The sequence below is a fragment of the Cygnus olor genome, chromosome 4 (assembly GCF_009769625.2).
Source record: "Cygnus olor isolate bCygOlo1 chromosome 4, bCygOlo1.pri.v2, whole genome shotgun sequence".
Taxonomy (NCBI): Eukaryota; Metazoa; Chordata; class Aves; order Anseriformes; family Anatidae; genus Cygnus; species Cygnus olor.
The window spans coordinates 72,106,191-72,121,113 of record NC_049172.1 but is presented as its reverse complement, the minus strand read 5'-3'; the positions used below and the strand labels follow the sequence as shown (position 1 = coordinate 72,121,113).

General features: G+C 41.2%; 1 protein-coding gene across 1 annotated transcript in view; it reads right to left on the bottom strand.

The window, feature by feature from the left end:
- Positions 1-2,005: 2,005 nt before the first annotated feature.
- The window catches only part of SUCLG1 (succinate-CoA ligase GDP/ADP-forming subunit alpha), a 34,990-nt gene continuing 22,072 nt past the window's right edge, over positions 2,006-14,923 (bottom strand). Inside the window, exons 4-11 of the mRNA XM_040555222.1 lie at positions 9,337-9,440; positions 8,333-8,449; positions 7,556-7,768; positions 7,405-7,462; positions 4,780-4,863; positions 3,912-4,063; positions 3,242-3,430; positions 2,006-2,258 (exon numbers count right to left, since the gene is read on the bottom strand). Coding sequence (XP_040411156.1) covers positions 2,232-2,258; positions 3,242-3,430; positions 3,912-4,063; positions 4,780-4,863; positions 7,405-7,462; positions 7,556-7,768; positions 8,333-8,449; positions 9,337-9,440 — 944 coding nt within the window. The 3' untranslated portion in view covers positions 2,006-2,231. The remainder of the gene's footprint in view (positions 2,259-3,241; positions 3,431-3,911; positions 4,064-4,779; positions 4,864-7,404; positions 7,463-7,555; positions 7,769-8,332; positions 8,450-9,336; positions 9,441-14,923) is intronic.

The window sequence follows — 14,923 nt, the reverse complement described above, 5'->3', positions numbered from 1 at the left end:
TTTAAGGCTCAAGACTAATTTAACTTTTGTCTTTGAAAAAAAAAAAACCTCTCAATTTTCCATATCAGATTACTTGAAATTATTTATTCACAAGCACACCTGGATGTGAACGGATGTGAACCTATTTTCCAGAGACGCTGTCATTAGCACTGTAAAAGGCTGATGAGATCTTGTCAAGTGTGGGTTTTTAGGTAGCAAGAAAAAACTGCAAAAATTAAGCCTCTCTACAGGACATGGTCAGATTTCTTCTCCACCCTTAGGTGATCTTCCTCTCCGGGCTGGTACAGACTGCTTCCCCGGGCTTGCACAGAACCAGACAGCTGCTAAGGAGCAGCACTGGATGCCTGCTGTGAACATTAGAACAAGAGGCACATTTTCAATGCTTCCTCAAATTTCAGCACGTGAGGAGCACTTCCTCAGGGGACAACGGTCACTGGAGTTTATGGCTGTCTTCTAAAATTGCTGGTGCCTCTAAAGTAGCTTTCATTGAGCAATCCCTAGCAGGAAACTTCCTACACTTCAGTTGTCCTGGAAGGTCATCTACCATAACACTGGTGGCACTGATGAAATTCAGGCAGTAGGTGAAGTATTACCCATCCCAAAAGATGTGGAGAAGCCCACCACTACAATGAACCACCTTGATTAGCAGGTTCCCAAGAGGAAAGGCTGCAGTATCACGACATTCACAGGTGAAGAACTGCCTTCTTACATGGATTGAGACGTTTTAGCACTTGTATTTCTGGAGTTAAAGAGCACTGTTTCATCTTTTTTTGCTTTAAATTAAATCAGGCACTACACAATAACTGAGCTAGTGTTAAATTCCTACCTGTTGTCATAGACTTTACCAAATGATTTACCACTCAGCGCTGCCTTCAGCTGTCCAGTGACATGTCAGGTTCATTTTAGTAAACCACACCAACATGAATAATACAGCATCTAGTCTCTGTGTCCTAAGTCCCGTACCATCTGACCAGTGCCTGACCATACATGAAGCACATTAATACACATTCGGTGCAGCAGACATTTGACCTGTCCTTTTACTCCTTCCTTCAGGGCGTATCTCTAGGAACTGTGAATGTCAGCGGCAAGACAAATGCTCACTGCTTGCATGAGGAAGCAAAATTGCCCAGGTGCTTAAGTGAGAAAACTAAGAACAGTTTTAAACAAATAACAACACGAGTTTCGGTAACAGCACCTTTATGGAACACAAGGTTAGCTTTAGACAAGTGCCAGGTTACATGAATTTTCAGCCCTCTATATAAAGAAAGCAATCTTGGATTTACTCCATCCTGATGAAACTTCTAACACTCGTTTGTAGGCACTGTGTTTGGGCTATTTCCAAAGTAAAATGGTCTTTCCATTACAGTGCTGGGAGTGGTTAACAGGTAAGATAACTTATTACATTCTTTTCCAGAAAATAATAATTCTCATCCATTATCTCCCAGTGTTATTGGGATTACAGAACACACAAACAATGCAACCCTAGTTCAGGTTAAAGAGGAAAGTAAAGTAGTTTAAGACAAAGAGCAAATCATTTTCATAGTTACACTTTTGAATGTACACATTTGCATTGGAAATTAGACTCACTTTTGTGAACAAAAATTCCACCTCTGTAAAACAAAAAGAATTCCTCGTCAGTAGAGGGCTACACTGTGCACGGGTCAGCCTTGAAAAGAAAGTCTGGAGTTCAGGCATATCCAGCTACGTGGATCAACAAGCAACCCCTTCAGATCCAGCAGCTTTGGTTTCATGGACGGAAACTTTGGCCTATTGTTCAAACGTACTTGCCAGGAACGAACAAGTAAGAATTTTAAAAATAAAGTGTGATACATGATATGAGCAATGTGCTTAAAGTCAGCGCCTTGATCCTTAAAAGCATCTCTATAAGCAACTTTACCTTAAAATGGGCAGTGCTTAAGTTACAAAAGATTCAACCCTTCAAGGCTGATTGGTTTCTTTATGATGACTGAAGAAACAGTTCTGCTTCAGGAATTCAAAAGATGTATCAGGTTTAGTAGTAGATTTATTAGTTTGCTGTGATTTACAATAAGGTGATTGCGTCTGAACCAAGGAGACATCAAAACAGGTTTAGCCAAGAGGTTTATGGCTTCAAAGTCAAATTCCACAACCAGTGCCAGTCATTTGGGCAACTGAGGATTAGCAGACAAAAGATAAGCAGAGGCCAGGTGCTGCACTGATGGTTCAGAGACGGTGTTCCGAAGTGTCTTCTCTTACAGCAATTTCCTTTTCTCAAACTCCTGCAAATAGCACACAGACATTACAGGTGGGGGAAAAAAAAAAAAAGGTTTTTACTAATATTATAATTTAAATTACTTTCTATTTACTGTACCAAATTGAATTTTAGGAATTAAAAAGCTGTAATTAGAAAGTAAATTAAAAAGCGTGTAATGTGTGCAAGTGCTCTCCCACCTCACATTAACTCACTGGCTATGAAAAACCAGTAGCTCTAAATTGCGGTCAGTGCACCACACTCAGACTGCAATGCTGTCAAGGCATAGGAAAACAGGCCTGAAAAACACTAATTCTGTATAAAAACTGCACCAGGATCCTTACAGTAAAGAATTCAAGCCAGGAAAGAAATAAAGTAAAGATTTTTGGTTTAGTATAGGGGAAAAAAAAAAAAAAAAACAGAAAAAGGGAAGACTCGCACAGCAGCCTGTGAAGGTGCTATTATGCAGTCATCACTGGAAAAAAAAATAACTAGCACAGTTGAATTACGCATTTCCTCTAGCTATGAAACAGTGCCTTTTTTTGGAGATGAGTTAAGAAAAATGGCAATAATCCTATTTCATACAGAAGTTTCTCAGCTGTATGCATTCAGCCATAATTCCGAATTAGTACTTAAAAGAGACATGCCTATATGCCAGGGCTTTCCTCCTTCAAATTATGTACCTTCAAAGAGTGTTTTATTATTTTAAATTAACTTGGGTTCTTTGCTTCCTCAGATAGCATCCAGAAAACACAATTCAACAAGTTGTTGCAAAAGCAGCTAAGCGTAATCATTTCTATATTTTGCTGTTTATTTTCCTATAAAGTTGTATTATACGCACTACTTGTGCAGATCATCTAAGTAATAACTGCAGCTTGTTCAGTCACTAGACTTCGTATGTTTAACCAAGCTTAGAGCAACAGAATATTTGGGTGAGAGATGTACTACCATTCCCTCGAAAGTAGACTCCTGCTCTGGATGAGTGCATATACCAGTTTCCAGGTAACAAACCTTGTAGATGGTGCTACCTAGCTGAGCAGGGGACATGCTGACCACGACACCAGCACTCTGAAGAGCTGCTATCTTCTCTTTAGCTCCACCCTTTCCACCAGCAATGATTGCTCCAGCATGACCCATCCGCCTGCCTGGAGGAGCAGTCAGACCAGCAATGAATGATACTACTGGCTTGGCATTTGGACCCTGTGAATAAAGAAAATATACGGAGTTACATGGGGGAGAGCGAGATGAAAAGCAATTCTAGATGGCAGGTTAACAAAAAAAAAAAAAAAGCATCAACTAGGCAGGCAAAGATATCAAAGAGCTAGAAACCTCAGACAACATGGACCCACTAGTCTGAAGATAACTCCTCCTGATTAACTGTGTCAACCAGAAGCGATCATGAACTTTAAGACAGCTCTTTACAGAACCATGTATATTACCAAAAAAATGTTCCCTACAAATATCATTACAGGACTAAAAATCTGAAGCTGACACTGCTCTGCTGTTAGAATTGAAATTAGAAGCTTCAATCATGATAAATCATTCTCTTTAATATGAGTATAATCGCCGTTTCTTTTTTGTTCTTTTGTCAGTGCAGGTTAGAAACTGTACCAAGCTTTCTTGACACGACAGAAGATGGTTAACCACCAAGGCATCTGGAAGCAAATTCTTTAAGACTTACAGAATTATTTTCTTTCAAAAATGCTGCTGCATCTTCTTCAGCATTTCCTCCAATCTCCCCAATCAGTATGATCCCCTCAGTATGAGGATCCTTCAGGAAGACATCAAGGCAGTCAATAAAATTAGTTCCATTGAAGGGATCACCTCCAATCCCTGAAAAAAAACGTGAAGCCACAGAAAGGTAACTCAAGATAATATTACATTTACATTAATGGTTTCAAAGTAAATTTCAGCACGAAGAGCAGTTCCCAAAGGCTCAAAAGAGGGACAGCTCTCAGAGTGCCAAGTTCCTGCTACAAATCTGTCTCCTCCGCTATCGTACAGAAAGCCTGATATCCTAAGTTAACATCTATGACCTTTCAAACCATAAGCAAAACAGCACACCTTATACAGAGACCCTACACAAAATACAACAGGGGCAAGACTCCAGCTCTATAAATTTGCTGTAAGAAAACGTGAGTTAGCCAACTTGCTTAACATACCCAAGCAAATGCCTAAGAAAGCCCTATCCCTTTTTAATACTAAACATTTTAGAACATGTCCTAGTGGGAGGTGTCCCTGACCATGGCAGGGGGGTTGGAACTAGATGATTTATAAGGGTCCCTTCCAAACCAAACCATTCTGTGATTTTCTGTGTGTTGGCAGTTCTCTGCTCAAAACTGTTTCTTAGGCTGTTATTAATCTGACAAGGAAATGATATCAGAGAAGGGGGATATTCTTCACAGCAGCTAGGGATCTAATTTCTCGGTATAACGACAAATGATTCAGCTATTTCGATGCTTGCAAAAAAATAAATTAATTTGGAATTGTTCCTGTGAAGAAGCAGCAGATTAGTCTAGGTACAGCAAGCTGCTTCTGAGGAAACCTACCAACACAGAAAGACTGCCCCAATCCAACTTGCGTCGTCTGATGAACAGCTTCATAGGTCAGGGTTCCAGATCTTGACACAATACCTTTAGGGAAGAAACGGAGGGAAACTTAACACTAATGTAGCTAAGTGCATGGCTAGAGGTAGCTGTTCTTGCATTCATGAAAATCACCTTAATAAACTGAATGTGAGATGTCAAGTTTTCCAGCTATCCTTGCCAAAAGATGAAAACTCTATGTAAAATTATATCTGTACAATTTCTTGGTTAGCACTTTTAATACTTGATTGTAAACAGACTAACAGGCTTGCCCAGCAAGCCAGTTATATTGGGTAAGATAGCACTCCTCACGCTACAGCTTTACCAGGAGAGAAAACTCAAAAAACAAAACAGAATTTCTTGTCCTGTATACAAGTAGCTTACGCACTGAACTTAAAACAGGGTTGCAGCTGAACAGTTAACAAAATAATTCAGTATTAATTGTATCTCCAGTATTGCTAGGCACAAGAGATCCTCCAGAATGGAAACACACTGCATAATTCAAGTTACCACTATTAAGGTAGTCATTGCTGCAACTTAACTGCTCTGCGATACACATTTAACATTTACATTCCACTATTACAAGAGACCACAACCTAGCCAGGCCTAACCAGATTTTCTACAGCAAAGGTTATGTGCTGAATCCTAGATCAGGAGCAAAATCCTTGCGTGTTTTTGTTCATTTTTCAAAGTCAAGATTTTTGTTAACACTCCAAGAGGGAAGTTTTCCAGGAAAAACATTGTCTTCGATCTATTTCAAGCCATTTAACAAGCAATGTAATTAGTGTACTGCACGAACAGAGGACAAAATGCACCATTAGACTAACAAGCTTAGTTTTATCTACAGTTTATATTGTTGCACAGTGCAGACGTCTACTAGCAAAGAAGTTTTTCTCTCACTACATTTGCAAAAGGCTTCCTGTTTACTATGTTTCAGATTTCATGAAAGAAGCTACAGACAGAGGTCCTAAGACTGTGGCTATTTTTATAGCTTGCATCCCAAGATTATCAAATGGTTCTTGGATGCCTCACAGTTAAGAGAAAGCTGGGGAGCATATCACTAAAGGTCATAGTGTTAAATGAAGCTGGAAGGATGGCAAAGTTCACATCTTTACTCCCTGATTCTTGGATCACCATTGAAAATGCTTCTATTAGGGCAACTGGATTTAAAATATTCTTTTGCACTTGTGGTGCCTTGCATTCAGATTCTCCTGTCTTGTCACTGTAAGATATCTCAAGTAGACACAGAAAATCTTAACAGAACTTTGATTCAGAATGAAGATCGAGGTAACGTCAGCTATCTTTTACAGTCATAGAGCAATGGCTTGATGTAATCTACAAAGGGGATACCCGCAGTAGTCTGATTTTTCAATTTCAGGTTTGACATGAGCGTTAATGCTTCCTCCAGCAAACATTAGGTACTGTTATTCTAAAGAGTTCCTCATGTTAGAAAAACTGTCCTGAGTACACTTAGCTTAAGAGCACTGAACAGCTTTTCCCACAGCAAACACACTTTTCACAAGAAAAAAAAAATGATAATGCTGTGAAGGGTACCTCCTCCTCCAGAGGAGGGCCACAACAATGATCAGAGGGCTGGAGCGCCTCTCCTATGGGAACAGGCTGAGGGAGGTTGTTCAGCCTGGAAAAGAGAAGGCCCCAGGGAGACCTCACAGCAGCCTGCCAGCGCCTAAAGGGGGCTGCAGGAAAGCTGGGAAGGGACTCTGTCAGGGGTGTGGTGATAGGACACGGGGGAATGGTTTTAAACTAAAAGAGGGTGGGTTTAGATTAGATGTAAGGAAGAAATTCTTTACTCTGAGGGTGGTGAGGCACTGGCACAGGTTACCCTGAGAAGCTGTGGCTGCCCCATCCCTGGAGGTGCCCAAGGCCGGGCTGGATGGGGCTTTGGGCAGCCTGGGCTGCTGGGAGGTGTCCCTGCCCATGGCAGGGGGCTGGAACTGGGTGATCTTTAAGGTCCCTTCCAACCCAACCTATTCTGTGATGTTATGATTCTGTGTTCAAGTTAACCTCACTACCCCGTTGACAGATAATGGCAGCGTATGCTGTTTACAACCTTTCTGAAGCTCTATTTATTAAAATACCAACACATGTTTTGGAACAATTTTCTTGATTTTTCAAATAATGTAATGCAGGAGGTATAATCCAGTTGTTATTTCTATAGTTTAGGACAAGGAACCACCAGAAATCAGGACATGACACTTGCATGCAACAGGGTGTGCAACTACCATATGATTATGAACAAGTCACCGCCCCTCTCACCTCAACTTCCCTGTCTGAGAAGTGGCTGTGTTCACCAATTCCACTCACCATGGTATAATTGCCTAACTTGTCATGTTATGAACTTCTTGGTAATCTCTTCATTTTGTGGTGATACTGAGCTCATGCTAGGTGTAGGATCCCAGTCACAGAAGCATTAAGGTTGGAAAAGAAGTCCTCAGAAGCCAAGCTGTTGGAGGGATTAGTATTTGGGAGCCCACTCAAACCCCAAGGTAAATGGAGGTACACTCAAATTAAGAATAGTAGTGTACCAAACTTTACTTTTAGATAATGCATAGATATTCAAAAACTCACCAATTCTTCCCTTCTTGTGAATGTGACCAGGCATGATACCAATTTTACATTCTCCAGGCTAAAGAAAGAGTGGGAGAAGTGAGATGGAACATTTAAACCATCATTAAGAACGGTCCAGCTTTGGAGCAAATCAAATCCAGAATTCACTTACATTGATGACACCAGGACAATTCGGGCCCACGAGTCGAGTCTTACCCTGCCGAACCAGTCTGTGTTTAACCCGAACCATGTCCTGCTGGGGAATACCTTCAGTAATGCAAACAACTAAGGGCATTTCTGCATCGATTGCTTCATTGATCGCAGCAGCAGCAAATGGAGGAGGTACATATATAACAGTAGCAGAAGCACCAGTTTGTTCTTTGGCCTACAAGAAGGATAAAAAAAAAGGTACCAAGCATTTAGTGGGCCCAAAGAGAACTTCTGACAACTAGCCATTTAAAATATGCCCACTCCAAACATAAATCAAGTAAATAGATATATACTGATTTACTGTAATCAATGCAAGTGTTAAATTCACTGAAGACAGACACACAGAGTGTAACCTGAGACCTAAGTACTGGCTGAAAAGGATCTCCCCGACAAACATCGCCACAAAAACCCTTTGATAATAGTTGCTACAATTTCATCATATGCACCAGAATCAATCAGAAACTAGTTATGGGCATAAAACATAAACATATTATGAAGAAAGTTAAAAAGTCATTTGCGTTACTGAGCATCTGGACTCTGAACTTCCCAATGGAAGGCAAACTCATGCTTGACCACAGTGAAAGCCCCTTTTAGAAGGCATCTATTTCATTGCTTCCACAGTGACATCCACGGTTCAAATATTTTGTCTCTTCAGTATGAAGAATGCAATAAGGAGGCCTTCAGCAGCATTAGCTCTTGTATTAAGCCACCTGGTCCTCCAGTCATTGCTGCAAATTACCTCCTTCACAGAATTAAACACAGGCAGACCCAGATGAGTTTTTCCACCTTTCCCTGGAGAAACTCCTCCCACTAGATTGGTGCCGTAGTCCAATGCCTGCTGGCTGTGAAAGGTGCCCTATGAGAGAGAGAGAATGAGTAAAGTTAAAATGCATACGATAACAAATTAAACGTAGCAAAAAAAAGTTTTGATGACGTTTGTAATTCTGAAAGCAATTCATTGCACTTAAATTTACAATGAGGAGATTTCACAGGAGGAGATACAGCCAGCCATTCTGAAGAACATATCAACATGTTTTATAAGGATTCAAAATATGCCATGCTTTTTGCTTTTAAATTGGAGCACTGTGGTTTCACACTCAAGAATGGTTTGTTCTGTGTTGCTAATACACCAGCAGACATAGCAACCACATTTTATCTTCCACATCAATTATGGCAGATGACAAATACAATAATCAAACAGAAGAAATTAGCATTCTCGTCCATGACTAGCTGACAGATTTAGCAAAGGCAGTCTTCTTCCCTTGCAAATGTCTAAGAGTCAATGTGAAAAAAAATTAAATATCCTGAAATTAAAACTTTTTTTTTTCATAGCCATTGATATTCAAAGGCTTTTGTGAAAGAGGCACTTTGAAAACTGTAAGGTTTTTGTAGTTTTTTGCAAGTCTCTCTTTACAAAGGAACCCTTTCAGTTATGTACAGCTTAAGGCTTAAGACCAAAGCCAACCACAAAGATCAAGTCATCATGGAGACGACAAAAAAAAAAAGTTTTAAGCTTGTACAGTACTGGGAAAAAAAATCTAGTTTATCGAATTTCAGAAAAAGGGTATTTGGACAGAAGAATGGGAAACCACAGAGCTGAAAGGATTTTCTTGATCACAAAGTCCTGTTTCCTAACAACACAGACAAGGCCAGCACATCATCTCTTTTATATATTACTATGTTTTACGGCCAATTAACTTTCTGCACTGAAAGGGTGACAGAAGAAACAGTTCATATACATACCTGTTTGCCTGTAAAACCCTGACAGATAACCTTTGTATTTTTGTTAATATACAGATTTTTCCTCGATGCCGAGTAGGAGCAGTGTCGTACTCCATTCTGGTGCACTAGAGGAAGAAAGCAAGGAGAGAGCAAACCATTAACCAACTGCCTCGTTATGCTCTAAGTTAAAAGATGTCCTATCAAGTCAGTGCATGTATATTTATGCTTACAAGAAAAGATGAGTTGATCCTGTAGCTCCTGTTTTTAAAAGTAGCCCTGAAAGTCGCAAGCATTTATGAACTTTTATTCTAAGATAGGAAACAGCTGTAGTTCACTCTCTCGTTGTGGCTGCTCAGTTTGCTGGGAATCAGACGTTGGGTACTGAACATCAGAGCTCCAGACAAGACACATCACAAACATCTTAACCACTGCTTTCATTTGTGAACGAACATGTCTCTGTCTCCTAACAACTTCTACAAAGAGGCAAAGCAGAACTAAGATCCTGATATCCCAGAGGCTCTACACCTTGTGCAAACATAGCACAGCCCCTGCAGACACCGAGAGATATCGACACAGCCACAGGACCCCCAGGCCTATCCCCAGCAGATGCTGAGCCACGGGAGCTTGTACATCGCAGCTTTCAATGCACTTGGGCTCTTGAAGAAATAGGGCTCTCTGGATACTCCACTGGAACAGTTTTCAACTTAGTTCTCACAGCTCTGGTCTTGTAAACACCGCTCGCACACAAAAGTAACACAACTGTAGAAAAACGGCACAGTGAATGCTGGTTTCAAGAAGAAAAGGAGAATGACTGCCGCTCTGCTGGAGGGAAAAATGGGGCATTATCAAATGATTAAAAAAGAAAAGCGTAGAAGGGCCCAATGCAAGAAAGCCTGAGACAGCTGGTAAAGAGGAAAAAGAGGTCTTGTGGCACAAAAAGGATGCACTCACTACCACGAGCTTTCACAAAGGCCAGGATTTTGAGGGGATCAGAACTTCCTGCAAGCATTTTCGATAAAGACCGCATTTTGTGCCTACAGTGAGGGTGGAAGAGTGCAATCCTCATACAAACGCTGACACTAGTATGGTACCATACACATCATGAGCTAATTTAAAACTATTCCACTTTGGATTTGCAGAAATAAAAACTGAAGTCGAAATAAAAACATAGAGGTTTTGAATCGGGCTCCCTGGATTGTTCCACATACCTGCTCAGGCACGCCTGATCCAGAGGGAGTTGAGTTGTTTTTATCTTAGTGTTCGTTTCTTACAAAGGAAGCAAAAACTACTAAGATGGAAAAAAAAAAAAGTATTCAATATAAACTGTTGATGCACAGAATTTGAGATGACTGTTAGCAGGCCACACTCAGTGATTTTAGTATTAAAAAAAAGCCAACAGTCATTTCTTTCTCCATACCATGAAAGCAATTCTACAGCCCCAGCTCAGCTGCCCATTCCGTACCTATTTTCAGCTATTTATAACCTTTCACAAAAATGTTTTCAAAAGCTTAGGTTTGTCGATTCTCAGTTTCCAGAAGACTATACAGACATATGTTTCAGGGATAAGAATCTTTAGTGCCTTTTATAAGCTATCAAGTACCCCCAAAAAAAGATATTTATTCCCATGCACTGGTAACTGAAAAACAGCTTAAATGCCAAGCTTTTTCTGGATTTACTCTTAAAAACTGTATGTGCTTCCTATATGAGTGAAGAGCCTTCATTCAGAAAAAAAATACAGCTGGTTCAGAAGAAGCTGGCTAGGGCAGAGCAGTTGGCTGTCTCCAGAGAGAGGCAGCTTAGCCTGGCACGTGTCTGGGGAGCAATATATTTTGGAAGAAATTTAAAAAAAAAATCACCTTGCACTTTCTGGGCTGGCTTTGGTTGAGTTTTTATTTATTTTTGTAACTGGCACAATACAGCTCTGTATTTCTCTCCATGGCCTCATCTGAAGCAGAAAGGTTTGGCCCTGGCTACCAGCACAGTCGGACCTGCAGAGAAATCGGTGGAGACAAGGTTTGGCTATATATATGGGGCACTAGCAGCAAGCCCTGAGTGCAAACAGCTGGCAATTTAAACAGCTAATGGCAATTTAAATAGCTAAGACAGATATAAGATGAGAAGGAAACAGGTGGAATATTGAAATGGCACGCCTAAGTTCACAGCAGGTAAGGCAGAAATAGAATCAAAGTCTCAGTTTCCAGCTAGGACCTTCATTCACGAGCGACACCCAACTCCTGCAGGCAATTGCTTTGGTGCCTGAGTGTAAATGTATGTGCCTTCAAGAAGGCAGGACAAGAAACGATTTGCTCTTCTGCTTACAAAGCTTCAGCAATGAGCCAGGAAAAGCCAAACTCCTTGCGGATGCTATTTTAACGCACAGCTCTCGCTTACAGGCCAAGTTACAAAGGTGCAGGCTCCACGCGAAGCCATAAAGCACAAGGACAAGCCTTAACAGTTGCAGATCTTATCGAAAGCACGGTGGAAACGCTGCATTTTGTCAAATCAGAGGCCCAACATTAACAAAACCGTGTTCAGCCAAGGCCTGTAATGCACTCACTGCAGCTCAAGTAGCCGGACAACCTGGTTACGTTCACTTCTTGAAAGAAACCTCACAGCAGCGATTCACATCTTAACAACTAAAAAGCCTTTCTAGAAAAAGATGCTCCTACTTAGCATTGAGTGCAAACATCAGTTTACATGCTTAACGGAAAATTAACCCATTTGCAAGATATTTTAAGTTACACATCAAATGTAAATACTGTTTTTCGCAGCATTTCAGGCCCTCTTGCAGCAGTATCTCCAAGTCCAGACCTTACTTAAAATGGCACAACCCAAGCCACCTTCGCCCAGATGAGAGCCAGCTGACAGGGCAGGTACTAAATCTCTTCCTCAACTTTACAGAGTTGAAGATTTGTTATTTTCAGGACCTCCCACAAGACTCCCTAGAGCTACAGGCAGGAATCCAAGTCAAAGTGCTTCCTTCTTGCCCACGTTTATCGTGGAGGAAAAAATGTTTGGAAGCTGAGGTAGCACCTGAAGGTGCTCACAAAATGAGCACAATATAAAAACAAGGTAAAGGAGGGCCCTGAGCAGACACCTCCACTGCCAGAAGACGGACAGGTAATAAATGAAATTGTCCCTCTATTGCTCCCTGAAATACCCCGAGGGCCTGGAGACGAAGGAAGATGTTCCTTTTCCTATTACCTACGGAAGGGAAGAAGAAAGCCTTAGAAAATGCATGGGCTCCAACACAAACAGGGAAAATGAACTTCAGTGCAGGGAAAGTCAGGTAGGGAGTCAAGTACAAAGAGCGCAAGGCAAAATGCTATATAAGTTCATTGCCCCCCCTCCCTTTTTTTTTTTTTTTTTATACACACACTTTACTTTCCATCAGTTCTGAAGCTTCAGCTTGTTTCTGAGAAATCCTTCCAATATTTCACACGCTGTTTAATTTGCCTCTTTATGACCATCTCCTTTCTCCTCCCTCTGCCTACAAACACTTGGCCTGGAGAGCACAGAGCAGCAACAGCTCTGGAGAGTTTCTTACATTACAGCACAGACATTAAAAATAAAGAGATTTAGCAAAGGCCAAAGTACCGTTGCAAATTTTAGAGTTCGCTGACTCGAAGTTTGATATTACAAGAAGATTTGACACAGATCCTCATCACAGTCCTTCCTTCAATTGTGATGATCATGATCAGGCTGTACATGCACGCTCACACAAGCGGTTGTATTCTGGACAATCCTTTCCCAAACCTGTCTAAACTCATCCTGAAAGGTATCGGCTGCACTACTAGAAGATGATCCTCAGTGACAAAGAAGTTTTCATGCTGTTGAGGGATTGCCAAAATATCTTACTCCTGGTCTTAAAGAGGATTATGAGCTCAGGGACGGATTTCCAGCTATTGGTACCCAGCCTCTCTTCTCTCACCCTCCCCTTGCCAAATTCCTGTTAATTATGGGGAAAAAAAAAAAATAATCCACAAACATGGCATAGGAGTTGAGGAATTAAGCAAATTAACCAGTCCATAAAGGAAAGATGCAATGACTATGCTACAATGACCACGTTACACAAAAGTAAGCTGACGGACAAGTGACAATTAGAAAAATTTTAGTCCTTTCAACACCTCTCTCTTCCCTAAGCAAAAATCCCCACTTAGTGCCACGAAAATCACCGGATACAGTCACAGGAAACACGATGGCATCTGAAAGAAAAGCTTTCTTCTCCCTAGCTTATGAAGCTGAAACTGCAAGCCCTCGAGGAAACAGGCACACTCTGCTCCGCACAGATCAAGTTCTTCTAAGACAACAAACTTTTTCCTGTGTACACGGCACTAAGAAAGCGTGCAGCTAGCGAGCTTGCACAAAAGCAACAAACAAATTCTTCAGCGTGCGTCGTTATTTCTGCAGCACTTCTTTGCCAGGATTATTCACAGAATTTACTTTGATTATTTAATCTAAGAGCTCTCCAAAGCCTTCCAACTCGCCCAGAACATTCAAAAATCCTGACTCTCCAGTGATAATTAAAATAAGCTTAAGTCTTGGTCCATAAGCGAGCAGCGCTTTGAGCTGACCTTTGAGCAAGCCCTCACCACTCGTTAACATACTGCATGGCTTGTTTTCACAAATTCCTGAACTGAAACTTAGTGATACACACCCTGCAGGCTTGCTTCAGCAGTGTACCAACAAGAACAGATAGTCTTTTGCAACAGAAAACACTAGAAAGTCACTATTTTAAATTGCCACTCAGACATGTTAATTATTTGTTACTGAAACTGTTGTATGAACAAAGTCCAAACTTAATAAATTAAAAGCCTGCCCAAACCTTAGGAGTATCAAACCAAAAACTGTTTCAAATGAAGAAGTGTTCCTTCTTACAGGACTTTCTTAAAAGAGTCTATAAACTGTTGCAAGCAGAAAGCTTCCTGAATCACTGAGTCCACTTCCTTCCCCTAACCCCCAAAAAGCATCTTAAGCACTCTTTCTTACTGCTACTTGTAAAGGGAAGAAAGTGGTTTTTTGAAGACATAAAACTGCACCCAAGATTAGCTTTGCTGGGGGCATAAATTAATCTAAGCTGCAGGTGCTTCATTCTCATCTCCACCAGAACCAACCTGCATCAGACTCACGGGAGCCGGCTCAAAGAGCTGCCTGGCAGAGTCAGCCCCATGGGAAGGGGTATGGCAAAGGGGCCAGGAAGGAGTACTCGTGCTCATACAGCCTCCTACTTGTGCTCACGGGGGACAGGAGGTAGGAAGGGGTGCCTGGGGGACGGTGGGTGCACCACAGGAACAATTTGGACCAGTTTAAAACGTCGTAGGATCACGTCATGAGTCCCTGATCTGCACGTTAGCACAAGAAGCATAACGTTTTGCTTGCACGGAGATCCAGTGAAATCTATTAAGTTTAACTTTGCCCGCTCGCTGTCAGATCCATGATTAACACACCATTTCCTCAGCTAAGATTCCACGAAAAACCTCTTGTGCCTAGGCATACCCATACCAATTTCTGTAGCGAATGCAGCATTGACTGCACAAAATAAGCACAAAGAAAGAATAACACTTTATTTAATTTATTGCGATCTTCTCTACAACCCCTCTAAAAGCTT